This window comes from Saccostrea cucullata, unplaced genomic scaffold (assembly GCF_032062105.1).
Source record: "Saccostrea cucullata isolate Sc308-1 unplaced genomic scaffold, CSIRO_AGI_Scuc_v1 ctg7986, whole genome shotgun sequence".
Taxonomy (NCBI): Eukaryota; Metazoa; Mollusca; class Bivalvia; order Ostreida; family Ostreidae; genus Saccostrea; species Saccostrea cuccullata.
The window spans coordinates 1-19639 of NW_026933909.1; the positions used below are offsets into that span (position 1 = coordinate 1).

Consider the following 19639-nt stretch of genomic DNA (forward strand, 5'->3'; position numbering starts at 1 on the left):
ATTGTTTAAAAACATTTCATATGATTCAATAACTCAAAGAAAAAAGTGACAAAAAAGGTTATTGATTTTAGAAAAAATGTGACAAGACAAATGTGATATTTTCAATCTTTAAGTCGTTCATAACTCCTGGATGGAGATGATCAGGAACAGCAACATGTCACCAGTAAACACAGAAGCAAACAAGATGCACTAAATACCCCCACGATAATTTCTGAATTTTGAGGCTGCGCTTATGTCAGTCCATTTTGCAAGCAGTCCTAAAAAAATTTAAATAATTACTATCTTTAGGTATTATATAATCAGCAAAATGAATTTGAATTCGTAATACGAAAATCTTCTTACATCAAAATCTTTTGTCTGTTGATTAACCTTTTTTTTAATTTCAATTAAAGAACTTTATTCGGTAATAACCAATATTTGCCCCCCAAATCAAACTTTGATAAAGTTATATTTAATTAAGTTCTTAAACATGGGAGTATATGCTGACTTCAAAGCACTGAATATTTTCATAAGTAATGACGTCATATGTACGTAATGACGTCACAAACATGACGTAAATTTCATTTTTTTAATGAATTTTACAGAAAAATGTACATAGTTCGTCGATATTTTGAGTAAAAGTCACCGAGCACATGTGTGTTCAGGATCAATATTTTGATATAATGTGTATAATGATAATATCAATGAAATATGTCAATATTGTTCCTGAACAAACCTGCGCTCTATAGATTTTAAAGCTAAAATTGTTGAAATTTTGTCCATTTTGTCCTCTTTCTGAGAAAAAGGATATAAAATCGGACTAGTTTGTGACGTCATAAAAACAAAAATTGTGAATACACTGCTTTAAAACTATAATATTTTCTGTTAATTCATATCTCTCATACAATTTATTGAATTCAGCACATTTCAGGAAGTTTTCAAAATTTGACTTTTGTGGGGGCAAATATATGCAATATACCGCATATAGTTCTTTATGTAACATTATCTGTGACTAATGTTGCAATTCATTGTCATGGAAAACATTATACATTTTGTTGATTGGGTTCAAGGGCAACATGCTTGTTGTCGGCCTTAAGAATTAAATACATTTGTTCGCGGGGTCGATAAAACGCATTTAACTGGAGAAAATTTAATTTATTTATTTTTGGCATGCGCGTATGTCGAACATCAACGAATATAAATGAATTTAGTTGGAACCGCCCATTGTGTGTCGTCAACAGTCCAGCATCTCATTGAAAGGTCCAATATCTCATCCGCGGTCAAATATCGCCGCTCAGCACTACATTGGAAATATTAGACTTTTTATCAGCATTGATTTAAATAGGAATACATTTTAAAGGTAAAACAATATGCAACCATTGCTTTTTTTTTAGGTCAGTAGGATAATGATGAAGCTATGCAAGGAGCACAATATTGACCGAGCCTGAGGGGTTCGAGGAGATGTACATAATTTACTATTTTATGATAATTGCAAAACTGCATATCAGCCAAAAATTTATTAAATTTATATTTTTTATTTATTTCTTTGTTACTTCCCCCTGAAAATAGTACATTTATTCTATATTCATAATAAGTTTATTTAAAAGTATCGATGGAATAAAATTCTGAATATTTTTAAACTTATGATAATAATTATATTATCGTCAGTAAATAGACATGCTTGAAATTTATCAAATAATTTATCTTTATTAATTCAGGCGCGAGAAATGAAACCTTGCCTTCACATCCGGCGTAATGAGCGGACTCGTCGAATTGATCTCGACAATTGAAGTCTTGATCACAATTTAGCCTTTTGTCAATACAGATATATTCAAGAAACTCATTCTAGGAGCAGATCTTGGTCTCTGACTCTACAATATGTTGAATCAAATAAAAATCATTAAAAGAATGTCTTATGGCTTCCATTTATGCTTTGCATTAGAATACAAATCAAGTCAAATACATGAACCCTTAATTTTTAAATGAGTAAAAAGACTGTTCTGGACTGTTGTGACTAAGTAAAAGCCAGTGCTGATCGTAATTACCATGCTCTCTTATTTAAATGTTGCCTGGTTTCCTGCAGTGCTATATATAGACTTAGTCCACCCAAACCTTTATTTGTCAAGTACTTTCAACTAGGACTCGTAGAAAATTGATTATTGATATGTTTTTTTTATTTGATGTACATGTATGTATATCTTTACAACATATTTTTTTTTATTTTGTAGAGAATTCAAGAGTTAAGCCACATATATAATTTCTTTTGAATTATAAACTCTTGGGCAAGGATGGGACAAAACTTATTTTAAAATTATGCATAATAAATGCATGACTAAAAAGCAAAATTTTGTAAAAGACCAATTTCAAGAAGGGTTAAGCTGTGTTATAGGTAGTAATATTGTTCTTTTCCGTATGGATACAGGTTTAGTTAAGACATCTCTCTTTGAGACTATTACTGGGCCACATAATTAAAGGTAATATCTGTGCACTGTGTGCAGTGTGATTAATGTGTTAAATGTGTACACATCACACTGAGCACAGACTGGCAATTCTGGCGAGTTGGTTTTGCTTTCTCACATTTCTACTCTGATTTTTTAAATTATAGTTTTAATAATGTTAATTAATACACAACAAAATTTTTACTTTTCTTTAGTATTAAAGACAAAGATTACTTTGTGAAAGAGCAAGGGTGTGTCATTTAAACGCGTCCCGAACATCGCACGTTCAATATTTTCTTATAAAATAAGTCGTTTTATTATTCACGTATTTCCGTGTGAACTTTTATATAGCAACATACTTTAAAGTCACGATATATGAAACATTTAAGAAAGTGTTTACTGTAAATCTGTGTTGAAGCCCCTTTACAAAGTTCCACAATGTAAAAAGCAAACTTTTTTATTAAAGCCGTCGTTCCTGAATTTCATTTGTACATAATCAGGAGAAACATTTGAAATTAAAACTGACAAGACCAATATAGTTGAAAATATTCATATAAAATCTATAAGGTCTAACTGATTTCCTATACCTTGACTCGTGATATCATATCAGTGTATAAAAATTACTTTGTGTACTATATGATTTACTTATTTATTTTATAGGTAGAATGCAAGTCTCGTTGCCCATAAATTGTATCAATATAAGGTTATTATTTTCTTTTTATCTCAATTATGCTTAGAATCAGAAACAAATATACCACTATTATATTTTAATATTAATAATATATGAGTTAGTCTTTATATTTTTAAAAATCAGTCCATAATTATGGTATACTATGTTTTAATTTTATCACATGGTGCGACTACATGAAAAATACAAAATGTGTTGGAAACTTCCGCAATGTATCAGGATATTTTCCGGATAAAGCACCGAGTGTCATCATTGACTGTTTAGTCACTGTGTATATCCATATTTTAAATATTATGTACCTTCGTTCATATTTTATCATTAAATGTAATGGACTTACACACTTCTTAATTTTGCTCTGCTCAACCAGTTCATCAATTGGATTAATTGGGGAACATGTATGTCTAAGGTAATCATTCTGAAATATTGTTCATTACAAAAGCAAAGCAAAACAACATTTCATTTTAATATTAATTATTTTTCTGTCGTTTGTTTTAGTAAAAAGAATGAAGAATCCTGTTGTACAGACTACGAAGAAAGAAATAATATGTGTGTTGGTAAGTTGAGGCTTTTTAATAAAATAAACTCTTTTATAGGTACATGAATACATATTTCATTTATTATAGATATTGTCCTAAATGTTTTTTAGATAAATACTTTCAATTAAAGATTTCATACCTTTATATACATTGTTATTGCATTACTTATCCATGTTGACATAAAGAGTGCAGACCTGGATTCAGAGGGGATAACTGCAGTTTGAGATGTCCAGAAAATCATTATGATCAGCAATGTAAAATACAGTGCCAGTGTAAAGTATCTGAGTACTGTCATTATGTATGTGGCTGTGTGTCAACGCTCATCGAAGCTTTTAACGACACACAAATGATGGACAATGTCACCAACATGTAACATAACGTTAACATCACAGATATTACGCAGACCCTTTCAGTGGAATCATGTTTATCTTCAACAAAAAAATCCATCGAAACAACAGTCAACAACGTTGGAAAAACAGCTGGTAGTGTATGTTATCATTCTATATATAGCAAATTTTTTTTAAAAAATCAATGTATTTTTTCAGAAACAAAATTAGTCTACAAATATTGGCGTTCATTAACTACATTATGTATCAATTTTGTGAGTTTTCTTAAACAACATTTAAATCATATGTAGTAACATCTCAATTTCAAACTATTACGTCGTGATTGTGAGAATACCAAGAACATTGAGTAATGTCAAAATGACGATTTTCCTTAATGAATCATGACTTGAACGTTGTGTATCTTTTACAGTAGATGTCACTGAAATAAGGATTTACAGTACTGAAATAGACGATGGTAATTTATTTGAAATATTTTGATAATCTTATGTTTAAAAGAAATAAAACATCCTCTTAATTGCTTATATTAAACAATAAAGAGATATACGTGTATAATAATAACCCATATTCAAGCAACGTCAAGGAATATGGGATTTTATCTCAGTGATACATGTGCATTGCCCATTTTAGATTGAGTATGTGCTTCGCGGAATAATCCGGGTTGTGCATACCAGTTTTTTTTGTTAGAAATGCCACAGTGACTATATATACTTGGTACGTGACGTAATTTCCTCCTTTCTAAGTTAGCAGACGAGCACATGGTAGGTTGGTTCAGGCGATACAATCATTTCAATTTTGGATCGATATTTTAAAAAACCCACCCTCCCACCACATTCTTATGCAGTTCACTGTTGAAAATTATATGTGACGCGCCAAGCAAAAACCTCCCTTAACGAAGTTTTGACATTTTCAGTTTTTTATTGATTCTTATAGAGTTTTTCTTTCTCTTTCATTTGATGTATAACATGACATATATTTCTTTATATAAATATATAAAAGATCGCATGACAAAGACGGAATATTTACTTTGACGTACAGTGTAGGCTTGCGTAACTGCATGAATTTTCATAACGTAAAATCGTAAAATGACGTAAAGCTATATAATAATTAAGTTAATGATACTTATTATTAAACTTTTTATTTGATTTCCTTAAAAGTATCAACAATTAAGATTTTTTCATTGTAATAATAGAAAATAAACATTCTAAAGTATATCTTTGAGAAACAAAAGACGGGGGAGGGGGGGTGATGGACCGAAATGATCGTCAAGGGAAAAAAACAAAACTCATGACAAAATCAAAAATCTTCTCTTCCGCTGGCAGGTCTTCCAATTCATGGCTTTTTAATGCAGTTAGTGACAGAAATCTACATCACTGCAATAGTAAAAGAAAATAAGCAACATTTGGATTTAAAAAATCCTATTGTGGTAGTACAGACGACACACGTACGGCTTCCTACTAGCTTAGGCTAGTGGGATAACCTAAAGCTTATTCGGTAAAGCACAGAGGCCTCGGGTTCGTTCCCAATTAAGGATGACGTTTACTCAGGTTTCGGAAATCAGAAAGGAAATTTTATAAAGTATAATATATTAAATCAAAAACTGTTTTAAATGGATAAAATTACTAAGTTTTAACACAATATCAATTTTAAAATTTCATATCTTATTATTTGAAGAAAATATACAGGAACAAAAGTCAATATATGGTAATGCAGAGGAAATTCGGACTAAATTTTTTAATTTTTCATTTTTGTCAAAATCTTTTATTTCTTGCATCATTTATCAAATGTAAAGGTTATACGTTTTTTCAGACATCATTTTGCATATTTTATTTGCCTTAAAGCTAATAAATTATTTTTAATAAATAAATGCTATCAAATAAAGAAATTCAGAAATATGAACAAAAGCATTTCAGGCAACATATCTCAATAATTTGATCATTGACTCCATATAATGTTGTGTCATGGTGCGGTACTTTTTCTTTTGATGTTGGCCATACTTTAAATCAGATAGAAAACCTTTGGCTGAATTCCAACGTACTATAACTTCTAGGGGGCGGAGCTTAGCCATACAATAACTTCCAATTTACCGTACAATAACTTCCGACAGAATTCGATGGTTTTTAAATATTTTTTTTTTCAATTTCTGTAAGATTATACACAATATCTAGAGGAAACATGAGAAATCTCACAGAATCTACCCCCCCTTCACTCTACAAATGCATACGTAACAGGGATGGGGTACTAGTAATTGAACAAAAAAGTAATTGTACTTGACTGTAATTAATTAATTACAGTTTTGTAAAGTAATTATAAAGCAATTAATTACCTGATTTATAAAGCCTAGCTGTAATTTAATTGTAGAGAAAGTCAAAGTAATTGTAATTTGATTAATTACTTTTTAATGTAATCGACTCCATCCCTGAATTACGTGAAAACCATTTTCATGAGAAATACATGTAAACTCATTAGTTAACTGCTTTAAACAAAGAAATAAAAACAATACACAGATTTTCATTAAAACACGTACATTCAAATGAAAATAAGATAATTTAAATCTGACAATATTGAAAACACGCGCAGTTCGATGATTTTCTTAAAAAGTACCTGACTCCTGGGTTCCTTGAGTTACATGCACACTGACACATGTTCGTATAATATACAAGTATGCATTCGGACTTTTTCACAATGCATTCCATAATTTTGACACCAGTGGCTACCGTACTTCATTCGGATTTCCTCCGGACATGCAACTATATCCGTAGTAACAGTAATGAAGCGGATCATTTTGCGGACGGATCCAGGTTTCCAGTACCTTATGGTTTTTTGAAATATTCACACTGCTTAAATCAATTGCACACTCTTTTAACATCGCTTGACTTTCCAATGCAACCATCTCCTTAATTCGTACTTTCTGATTTGTTTGAACCGTCTACGATGGACCTAGGCCAGTGACGTAATGTCGCGTGCAGTTTGATGTCGAGGGAGTGGCTATGCAAATGACCATGACACAAGACATTTACAGACACTTTCTTTCGTTTGTAAGGAATTTATTATACAGAGAGGCGTGGCTGTCTCGTCTCTGCGCGACTCGACTGCCACGCCTCTCTGTACAATAAATTCCTTACAAACGAAAGAAAGTACTGTAAATATAACTTAATACCATGAGAATTACGGCAACTAAGGTAATATGAGGTTATAAATAATTTAGAGTTCTTATCAGTCAGATTTATTAAATATTCGATTAAAAATGGGGAAAAATATAAATATGACAGAGGAAATTCGGACTGTAATAATTATCTTATTTATGGCACAAACTCTGCTCATTTCTTTATATGGAGCAACTCTGGTCCATTCCTTTAATATTTCATAATTTAAAGACTTTTGTTGCTTATAATATTTACTGAGTGAAGAAAAAAATGGTCATATTGTGAAAAATTGAGGTATTTCCCAAGAAAAACTCAAGGGCCCCTAGCATGAAAACGAGGTCATTGACCTAGTTATTTGAAATTAAAATTTAACACAAGAATCATAGGTGTACAATGTGCAATAGGTGGTTTTTCGTTCTTATCAGTGGAATTTTTAGTCTTCTGAGTAAAGGTATACCTTAAGCAGAGGCACGTAATTTTCTCTGTTACACTATCAAAGTATTGTCTTAAAAAAAGATCGAGACAGCCCTTAACCCCCCCCCCCCTACCTACCCCCCCCCCCACCCCCACCCCGGGAATTAAAAGTCTATACAATACAGAAAAGATAGAAAGTATTGTCACAGTATCTGAAATTTTAAAGAGTGCGACAGGTTGTTTTTCTATCTAAAGGAAAAATAACATTTCTTTTACCACAAAATAACTATTTACATGTTTTAGTTTCGAATGTTTTAATACTGAAGACTTTTTGGCTTATTGAAAAGATATTCTGCACCCAAGAATAAATTGTACTTGTCTCTTGTAGTAGAGTTTGGTCCTTTTCTTCTTCGGGTGTCGTTATGAAATCAGTCTTTCATTCACAAGAAGAACTTAAAAAGTTGTCAAACTTGTTTCCAATGCGTATGTATAATTCAATAAATGCATATTTAAATCAAATCAATAAAGATTAGGTGCATCAAAGTTTAAAGTGGCCAATCATTATTTCTTAGTAATTTTTTAACATTTGATTCATTTTTCCTGGCCTTCCGTTTCCTATTTTATATTCATGTTTAAATTATGGAAAATAAATATATTTAGAATTATTTTCGCAACTAAATGCATCTGCATACTTTTCGGTGAATCAGAATGTAACACCAATCCCCACCTAATAAAATATATGTATTTTTAAATCTTGTTAAATAAAAAAAAATCTGCAATTTATATGTATGAAGTTAATCATGAATTAATTTTGAACCGATCATTGTATATAAGTCGAATAACAAACCACAATACGAGAATATATATGATTCCCACAAGTGACACGTACACTCCACAACTTCATTTCTAGGAATAGAATGTAAGGCTTATACTAAGCTTCACTGTTACCTTCCTGAGAAAGTACATGCACACATTATGATTTATTTTAATCATATTAAATGCTAGTTGCATTTTAGTATTGGTTAAAACATGCATTTTAAAAATAGCAACAGAAAGTAAGAGAACGGGTAAAACATTCTTATCGATCATCGTAAACTGGAGGGGGCATGTCTCAGCTATGGACATTCACGCTTAATTGATTACCTGAACTAAACAAGAACAAGGCACTCATGTACAATCTTAAGCTGTAACTTTTGTTATTTTTTTTTTAAATAATTAATTGTTGTAATTTATACATTTTTTATACACGAGAAGCTGTACATGTATGAATGGGTTAGTTGATCAAGCACGCAATATTCAAGTCGACCAACATGTATCTTTTTATGTTCGATAAATCCTTTATCTTAGAATATATAGCGATTTGATCATTGACTTAGTAAAATATACATTGTATTCAGATATTTATATCCCCCAACTTCCATATATCTTGAACAAATATAGGCATATTACCACGGATTAATATATTATGCATAGGCGTCGGAACCGGGAGAGGGGGGCTAGGAGGGGCTTCCCCCTCACCTTTTTTTCCCAAAGATAGACTTAGTATAGACATTTTGGACATTGCTGCTTGGGCTTAGCCCCCCCCCCCCCACTTTCCATAGACATGTTGCAGTATAGGTTTAAAATGGGGAAAGTGGTGGCGTTTGGAAAAAATTTTGGTACTGGAATTCGAACCTAACCCCCCTCCTCCCGTAATAGGATTTTCGTGTGTAACCAATGCACATTTCCTTTTTTTCTTGCTTGTCAGGTCTTTTTGAAGGTATAAAAATTTCTTATACCTAGCCCCCCCCCCCCCCCCCCACTTTCAATTTGCTTCCGACGCCAATGTTTTGTGCAGATTTGTACCGTACTAATTTTGAATTAAACTGCCCATACATGTACATGTTCAATGCAACTTTTGCAGGAAAAATTTATTGACATTGTTAAAGTTTATTACATGTATACATTTAATAAATTACGTGTAATTGGTAGCAAATTTTCATAATTTGAAACGCATATACATATTCATTTAATTGCGATTCAACAGAAGGAAACAGGCGCGGATCCAGGAATTCAAGTTAGAGGGGGCGCCAAAAGTAGGCAAGGGGTCTGGGGGCCGCCTTGAGGCCCCCAGTGGGTCCAGTGGTGGGGGACCAGGGGGCGAAGCCCCCGGAAGCTCCTGGGTTCTAGAGTTTTTGTAGGGTAAAAATGAGGTCTACCAAGTAGATATATTTACATTTTTTAGACGAAACTGTGATTTACGTTATCTTTCACAATTTAGGGGGGGGGGGGGCGCGCCGGGTGCGCCCCCCTTAAATCCGCCACTGCGGAAACAAGATTATTATTTTCCAAGGTAGATGTTAAATCATGAAATGTTGGTAGTAAAGTCTTTGTCGGGGAAATAATTACTACAGGTTAAATAATCCTTAATACTAAAGGTTAAAATAAAATCATTAAAAAGAAAGTCTTTAACCGCTAAAACGTTTAATGTATACTTTCATACTGCATTGATGTTTTAAGTAAAGAAGGCTGAATGAGCACCGGAGACAATACTACATGTACATGCAACAGCCTGATTCAGCGATTTTATAAATGACCGAAATTATGTTGTTTTCAGGAATCCAGAACTCCAGAATCTTCGTTAGTACATGTAGATAAACCATGCACAAAATAATAATAGGTGGGAATGTTTTGAAAGTGTTCAAACAAATTGTATGAATTTGTAACAATTTGTATGAATTATTTATACAGGGAAATGACAACAAAATGTTTGTTTTAACCTTTATTTTGGCGAACATTGGCCGTGGCATAGTAATTTGTGGGATGCCAATTAATACACACAACTTTTGGGCAAACCCACACAAATTCAACAAAATTCATCAACACAAACAAGTCATATGTGCAAAAAATGACCACCCCGGGTAAACCGCGGGTGGTTACTTATTTAAGGTTACTTATTTAAGTGTAATTAGTTATATGCACAATTCAAGCACAAAACAAATTATATCAACATATCAGCAAATATTTTACATATAAAATGGTTCAACATTTCAACCCCCTTCACAGTTCAATGGTGAAAACTTCACAACAATACAAAGTTTCTGTAGGCCTCAGTTGCTTTGGTGTGCGCAAACGCCATTCCTGTACAGGTTATGCCACGACATATTTCACGAAGACGACATCCAATGCAACAGATTCTGTAAAATACAAAGAAAAAGCCAGCACCAAGAACCAAATATGCAATCATTTAAACTCCAAATTATGGGAATGGGTGGGTGGGATATTTAAGGCAGATGCAAAATTTTTCTTACAAATATTATGAAAAAACTTGACAAAGAAATATTCAACCTACTCTGTATCCAGCAAGTTGATGAAAAGAATGTTGATCCCGAGCTTTCCGACTTATATATACCCAAGGCCGCAGGCCGATCCCGACCAAAAAATTAATACCTTTTCCCGTAAAATAAAGTCATCTGATTTTATATGCATAAAATAGATGATATTATTTATACAGGGAAATGACAACAAAATGTTTGTTTTAACCTTTATTTTGGCGAACATTGGCCGTGGCATAGTAATTTGTGGGATGCCAATTAATACACACAACTTTTGGGCAAACCCACACAAATTCAACAAAATTCATCAACACAAACAAGTCATATGTGCAAAAAATGACCACCCCGGGTAAACCGCGGGTGGTTACTTATTTAAGGTTACTTATTTAAGTGTAATTAGTTATATGCACAATTCAAGCACAAAACAAATTATATCAACATATCAGCAAATATTTTACATATAAAATGGTTCAACATTTCAACCCCCTTCACAGTTCAATGGTGAAAACTTCACAACAATACAAAGTTTCTGTAGGCCTCAGTTGCTTTGGTGTGCGCAAACGCCACATGACAGCGAACAACCGAAGGAGAGTTCGCAGTCATCCCACACATGGGGGAGCACCCAAGCAACTGACAAAAAGCCCCCACGGACCAATGTTCTTGATGTTTTGTTTAAGGATACACATTTCCTTGCTTTGACAGGAAAAATTCTATATTATATTATTTAGAAAGAGTTTATTTCCTAGGTCATTAAGGTGTACTCCATCTTGCAACAGAAATTGCGATATGTTTTTCAATAAATCAGGGTACTTTATGTAACAACCCCCCAACTCTAACACTAATGAAGCAGCTACCCTATTGGCCTTAAGACGGGAACGCTCCATTGCTTTATTGTCCCCCGAATACCTCCATTTATTTCGTGGCAGCATCTGTTACCAAACAAGTGTAGAATGTGGAAAGCGAGTCTTGATAATCTTTAGATGGGATTTAATTTTCTCAATGAGAGTATACAGATCAATTGATCCTAAATCGTTTGCCCCACAGTGAATAACCAAAAAGTCTGGGGATTCCTCATATTCTGTCAGAAAAAAGAGCTTTCTTTTAAGTCCCAAAAAATTCAAACCTGAATATCCCTGCCACCAGATATTTATTTTCAATCTATCCAATCCAAGATTTGTTCCCCCCGGTCTGCATACTGATGCCATCATTGCATTCTTAATAATAGAGGAGCCCACACACCAGACTTTAACTTCAGAGACCTCTACAAATGTATGCAATAATTTGAATAATTCTTGTTATATTTACAAAATTACAACTTATTTGCCCCCAAATCTGCCCAACAGGACATCTTATGTACGATTTGTATGCCCTAGACTTCCAACGCCCTGCTTCCATTATGACATCTTGTGAACACCCCGCTTCAAATGCTGCAGTGGCTGCCCCGATACGAAATGAATGGGCCCTATAATGCCCCTGAACCCCCAAAACCTGAAGTGATTTTTTCAAAACCGAAGAGAACTGATATCTGGTAAGGGGATTTTTTCCACAGTGGATAAATAAAGGCCCTTTAATTTTTGGTCTTACTGCAAGATAATCTATCAAACTTGCTACTGGACACAGGATTCCCCCACTTTTATCAATGGCTAAAGAAACCCCCTTTCTATCCTGATCACATTTTGACATTCTTATGTGTACAAAAACCTTGGAGTAATTAGCTTCAAATTGAACATCAGTCACTTGTAAAATTGTATGAACACTATTACCAGCAGACAATGTGAATTCCCCTATTCTGAGAAAACCAAAGAAGGCTAATATATAAGCAGCTCTGAACAATTTTGTTTCATAACTATTGCTACAAATGCTCGATAAAACCCTAACAACTTCAGTAAGCAACTGCAAGGTTATAGGTAGCCTTGCATCTGCAGACCTACCAGTTCTTCTCATACCCTCAAGAACCTTTACAACCAGAAAGTTCTTTGTTTCATCAACCCAATTGTGAATTTTGCATTGAAAACTAATAGAAGATAGATAAGATTTTGCCGTAGCATAGGAACACTTCTTAAGTGACAGATAAGCAACAAAGTGAACAACATCTCTAAGAGGTGGGGGCCATGAAATTTCGTACCCAAATTCTTTCCGGAAATTATAAAATGAATTTTGTCCTGTTTCGTATGCTGTCTTAGTGTTTTCAGAGATTGAAGCATCTAGCAATTTATTCATTTGAATCTGTAAATCATGTTGACTAATTCTACTGGAAGAGGGTCTGGTCTGGTGCTTGCCTCTGGTGCTAACGTCTTGAAGCGGAACCACTGTTTGCGAGAAATAGAATCTGCAATTTTGTTATCCAAGCTACTAATGTGATTTGGCCTAAATATAACATTATTGATCATCAGTCTAAGAACCAAATGTCTTACCAATTCCATCACTCTTTTGGACTTGGAAGATTGGGTATTGATGACACTAACTAATGAAAGGTTATCAACATGAAACTGAACTTTTTTATGTAACAACCTAGGTCCCCATATCTCTATTGCTAAAACTACTGGTATGAGCTCAAGAAAAGTCATGTCTCTCAAAATTTCTTGGTTGTTCCAATGTTTTGGCCATTGGAGAAAAAACCAACTTCCACTAAAGTAACCACCACAACCTAAATGACCTGAACCTGCACTATCTGTAAATAACTGTAAAATGCTAGAATCTTCCCACACAGTATTAGGAAAATATGCAACCCCATTGAAATGGTTCAAGAACACCAGCCACATTCTAAGGTCACTTTTAATTCCTACTGATAATCTTATATGATGATGTGGCTTGAAAACTCCACTAAATGCATCATACATTCTTCGAATAAAAGCTCTACTAGATCTGATTGCCTTTGAGAAAAAATTGAGCATTCCAACTAAAGACTGCATTTCTTGCAGTGTAACTTTTTCCCTATCTAAAAAATTTTCAATCAGACTCTTCAGGATTTCTAACTTAGCTTCTGGGATCTTAATTGTCATCTCTAGTGTATCAATTTCAAAACCTAGAAATATTAATTTTGTTGTTGGACCAGAAGTTTTCTCATGGGCTAGAGGTACCCCTAAATCCCCAGCTAAGTTACTAAAAGTAGACATTAGAATTTCACATTCATCACTACCAGACCTACCTGCAAAAAGGAAATCGTCTAAATAATGATCTAATGTATTCAATCCAGACTTGAACTGAGCAAGCCAGTGTAGAAAAGTTGCAAATGTTTCCCAAATTCTGCAACTAATGGAACAACCCATGGGAAGGCATTTATCTATGTAATATAATCCATCTACAGAGAAACCTAACAAGTCAAAATCCCCTGGATTTATCGGAACTAAACGAAAAGCACTTTTAATATCCATCTTACCTATCAATGCGCCCCTTCCCAAATTTGCAATCATATTGACTACACCATCAAATGATGCATACTGCACTGTACATAAATCTGGGTCTATAAAGTCGTTGATCCCCTGGGAACTAGGATAGGATAAATGGGTAATCATTCGCCACCCTCCATCAGATTTAGGGACAATACCAACTGGTGAAATATGGAGGTTAGAAATTGGAAGTTGATCAAAAGGACCCATGATTCGGCCAAGCTTTATTTCCTTACTTATCTTTTCCATCAACTCATCATGGTGTTCACTTGCAGACTTAAGATTTTTTGAAAACACATGACACCTTGGGCCTGTATAATTTATTTCAAAACCCTTTGAAAACCCATTTTTTATATAATTAGCAGCATATTTGTCTGGATATGGCTGCAAATATTCATTTAACTTTTCAACATTAATAGGGGAATTTCCTAGGGCCCATATACCTTTGTGGTCTTGGGGTTTGGGTTGGGTGTGACAAAAGGGGTCTAACTTGAGGCTGTCCCTGCAGTGGTCCCCTTGGGTAACTTGTGGACTTCCCAACATAATTAGATTGAGGGCACAAATATTGTGGATGACTCCCAGAACATTTAATGCACTTGTGCATGTACTGGCAAGAAGGTCTGTCACAATGACCCTTGAAGTTGAAATTAAAGCACTTGTTGTAGGCTGGGCTGTTCGGTTTAATTGTTAGTTTAGATTGTGGGGATGATGACATAAACATCAACCATAACTCATAGTCTACTTTAGACCAATCTATGGTGGGATCGATACTGCGGCGAAGTCGAAACTGCTCGTCATATTTTTTCCATCCCAAATCCCCCTCCCCACATCTTGATGCCCCGAGTCTTATGTCATGTAAATATTTCAGCAAACCCTGGTAAGATTCTGGGTGGGCTGAAGCATAAATGCTAGAGTAAACTAAGAATGCATCTGTCCATTTACTGATATTTTGAATCTTATTGCTAGGTTTAACAACCTCTCTTGTGACCAACTCCCCTTTTTCATTAAAAAATATTTTTTTCTCTGAAGATTCTGTCAGGGAAGTGTTATCAAGCAACAAACTAATCTCTATGTATGCTGAACTAATGATTTTAGACTTCAATGAGTTAGAGACATTGCTAGCCAATAGTGAATGAATGCTATCTACATATTGATTCTCATAACCAATGCTTGTACCTGATTGAGATTCAATGGCCAAAGCAGGCACAGGTGCTGGGGCCAGTGGGGTAGAGTTTGACTTTCTGGCACCAACTACATTCTCTTGGGCGGCGATGCTTCCTGAAGGACCTGGTTCCTGAACTGTATGATTATCGTCAACCTCTATCGCTACCGCTGGTCGCTCTTGTCTTGACCTCTTTGACCTTGATGCTTTGCCCTCGTTGTCTCTCAGTCTGCAATTCCGCTTAGTCTTATTTTTGGGAGGCATTTCCGCTCGTTATAGTAAATAACAAACAAAAATTACTAATTGTAATTCACCAGATACAAATTTTTTGATAAATTTGCTACGGGCAAAAATTTGCAACAATATATTCAAAATGGCTGTCGTGTCACATTTAATCGGGCTGTAAATCCAGCACAATCCAGAGAAAATATATACGTTGGATTAAAAAAGTATTAAGAACATACAAACTTTATTATCCATTAACCAAAATTTAAATATATTTAAGGCAGATGCAAAATTTTTCTTACAAATATTATGAAAAAACTTGACAAAGAAATATTCAACCTACTCTGTATCCAGCAAGTTGATGAAAAGAATGTTGATCCCGAGCTTTCCGACTTATATATACCCAAGGCCGCAGGCCGATCCCGACCAAAAAATTAATACCTTTTCCCGTAAAATAAAGTCATCTGATTTTATATGCATAAAATAGATGATATTATAACATTTTAGAGATGTATCATGTTTGCCATTTTTACATTCGGTGTATTGAGTATAACCTCATCAAACAGATTATGAAAAGGTCGATAAACATATGTTCAATCTGTTTAATTCTCAATCATGAAATATTTTAGATAGTGGGACTGTAACTTACAATGTATGCGAGCATCCGTAAATTCAAGACAAAATTTGCACGAAGTATCGAAAGAAATAGAGCAGACACGCGACACAGGAGAAAGGGGGGGGGGCGAATTTTTCTACATTTTTTGTACAACATGAGAAGGTGTTCAACAATAAAATAGATTGAGAAGCTCAAAAGGTCTTTCTTCAAAATATTCATTTTAAATCGACAGCTAAAACTAATTCCGGAAGAAGCGACCAAATAAAAACTCTTTGTCGTATCTATAGAGAATACCTTTTTTAAAAAGTAAACTTAAAGCTGACATGAACTCTTAAAAAGCCATCATTTTTCATCTTTGTACGACTTACTACATTCCTGTATGTCTTTGTCCGCCATATCTCTTCGATTCCGCCATATTTAATTGAAAATTTTTGGTCACCTGTACCTGCTATATATAGCCTTGTACGATTGCTTCACTTGAGTGATTTTCTAGCCTGACTGTCGACATGTACACATCTCTGATAGCATAGTTTTTAGAAGTCCATAAACTGACCAAATACATGTTTGAAAAGTAAAAATTCAACAAAAAATAGAACTATACCGAGAATTAAATTATTTTTTGAATGCATTTGCTGCAATATAGAAAATAAACTAACACGGAATACATACATGTACACCAAACACCCATGCAGGTCGAGAAAACGCGTCAAACGCAGTGATAAAAACATTTACCTGACTACTGCTATCGTTACAGGGATGTGCACATGTCGAAAGAATTATCCTATTTTACTTTTATTGAAAAATGCATCTCAGAAGTCATGTAATCCATTGCTAACTCAACAGTAAAAGATGCTTGGACACACGTGGCCCATGTCGATCACTTTATTTGGTCAGGGAAAATATCAAAGGTTGAAAGCTCAGTGGGGCTGATTGAAAAAAAAAATGCAAGTAATTTTTTCAAAAATAAACATTACTCTTGTCTGTACATGTTGTAAATAAAATTTACGATTAAGTACATGCTTTAACTTCATCAAATTCATAAAAAAAGCAGGCATTATTACGAATCATTCACCTTTTGAATATATTTTCCCGTGATATGAGGGGGGGGGGGGGTTGTAATAAAACATGCATTACACTCTCATAAAAATAATGTTAGAAAAACGTCTGAAACAGATTGGATTTCTTTATGATCAATTATTATCAAATAAATACTGTATATTGGCTATATTAGACCTAATATAATTTGATTTAAAGTTATTTATATTTTTATGCACTATGAAAGAAAAAGTGAGCACGTTCACATACCCCACGCTCCCCCCAAAGTCGGAGTGCTGAAATTCCCAGAAAAAATAAAGGAATCGTAATTTCCTTGTAATATGCACATCTATACACATTGTGTCCTAAATATCTGCAAAGTTTGACGAAATTGTGTGCAGCGGTTTATGAGGAGTTGCGCTGACAAACTGCTCACCTCTATATTCAAGATATGGCCAAAATCTAAATGTAAAAGTGCGGAAATTCCCGAAAAATAAAGAATTCGGAATTTTCTGGTGATGTGCTAATCTACACACATATTGTCTCCTATAGATATATGCAAAGTTCGACAAAACTCTGTACAGTGGTTTATGAGAAGTTACGCTGACCCCCTCCCCCCCCCCCAAAAAAAAAGACTGACTGATGGGTCAAAAACATTATACCTCACGCGTGGGGTATAGTAAACGAGTTTGATTCTTTGGTACAATGATGATGAAAATAGAATTTAATGTGAATTAAATTTCTAGACATAAATAATTAATGATTATTAGAAAAAGCATATAGGAAGAGAGAGTAAACTCCTCGTGAGAATTCCACATTCTACCTAAAATTAGCTTTTTAAAAATTCTCTTGTCTGTTGTCCAAGTTCGACACATACGTTTGAGAAGGTATTCGAGAAAGTTCCGTATGTTCCCATTCCTGTGATGTATATTTCACGTTTATTATATCCCCCGCCTGAAAAGTGGGAGGTTATATAGTAATCGTTATGTCCGTTCGTCTGTCTGTTACGCTTTGGGGTACCCATCTCTTATCCGCAAATCCTCTTATACCACTTAGAGAAATTTAATGATACTTTCAAAGAATCTTAAGTTTATTACACATTACCATTATGCACCTCCTATTTTACTTTTTGATCTGACACGTATGGGTTTAGCGAAATATGGACTTTGCCATTATAACCATATGAGAGGCAGGGGGTATCATTTAGTGAGCTCAGTGCTCATAATACATGTACGTCTAGTTTCTCTTTCAATTTGGGCGTTTGGGTTAATTTCCTGTCCAAAGCAAAATTATTATTCAATTTATGAAGTTTCAACATCCCGCCTGAAAAAATCCTTGATCTATCCTAAGGCATAATAAATGGAACAGCACAAAGTGCGTAGGATTTTATACCTATCATTGCCCCAACGGGTGGTTACGGAGAGAGAGAGAGAGAGAGAGAGAGAGAGAGAGAGAGAGAGAGAGAGAGTTCAATATGCAAAAGAATAAATAATAATTATCCGTATTCAACCAGTGTCAAGTATCCCTACCCTAGCTTTTAAAATTTTCTCCCAAATTCACCTACAGAAATTATTTAAATGTATAAAAAAAATACCTAGACTATCAGGCAGGGATACTGAAATCTCGAAATACTTCCTGTAACAACATAATTATAAAACAGTTACATTCCTCTAAATGCACATACTTTGTGGTCGGAGTGACACATTTTAAAAAAATCTCAAAACTGAATTCGGCAGAAATGTCTGTCTTCCAAGAATATTTAAATAACGGTCATGTCAATTATTTTTGTATGCCCCCCTCCGTCCAAAAAATCAAATGCCTAAATGTCAATCTGAACAGGGGATGGCCTTTCTCCGTGTGTGTATGTGTTAAAGAATGTATAGATGTACACATAAAAATTTGTATTCTGGTTAATTGCTTTTAAGATTTGAAGTAAATTATTGCCGTACATCAAATTACTTGGTTTAGATTTGAGATTAGTACTAAAATAATCAGTTATAATTGACAAATGAATTTTGTGACGCAAACCAACTGCAGACTATATACATGACTTTGTATAGAATGTATATTAGAACTACATGTAGATAAATAATTCAAATTATAGCTTATGAACATCAGTTATAATACCCCCCCCCCTTTCAGCTGCGCAAATACCAAATAACCTCTTTCCACTTTTGATATTTTCCCTGACCAAAATCTGATCAGCACGGACTAAGTGTATCGTCGTGCTAGTGTGTACGGAGTAATGACAGTCTGTTTACCTGTTTACTATTGAGTTTTTATGGAGTTTATTTCTTTTTTGTGGTGCATATTTCAATAAATGGAATTCAGGGTGTATTTCTCTTGACTTGTG

General features: G+C 34.2%; 1 protein-coding gene and 1 long non-coding RNA gene across 2 annotated transcripts; one reads left to right on the top strand and one right to left on the bottom strand.

Annotated features, from left to right (window-relative positions):
* The first annotated feature begins 3391 nt into the window (after positions 1–3391).
* On the top strand, positions 3392–3873 carry LOC134239635 (uncharacterized). Its single transcript, XR_009986257.1, has 3 exons — positions 3392–3511; positions 3601–3659; positions 3827–3873. It is a non-coding gene; the product is annotated as an uncharacterized LOC134239635 (long non-coding RNA).
* A 7792-nt stretch (positions 3874–11665) lies between these two features.
* On the bottom strand, positions 11666–16128 carry LOC134239633 (uncharacterized). Its single transcript, XM_062721810.1, has 2 exons — positions 15425–16128; positions 11666–12120 (listed from the first exon to the last, which is right to left on the bottom strand). The coding sequence occupies exons 1-2, from the start codon at positions 15672–15674 to the stop codon at positions 11792–11794; spliced, it is 579 nt and encodes a 192-aa protein (XP_062577794.1). The 5' UTR covers positions 15675–16128; the 3' UTR covers positions 11666–11791.
* Positions 16129–19639: the final 3511 nt, after the last annotated feature.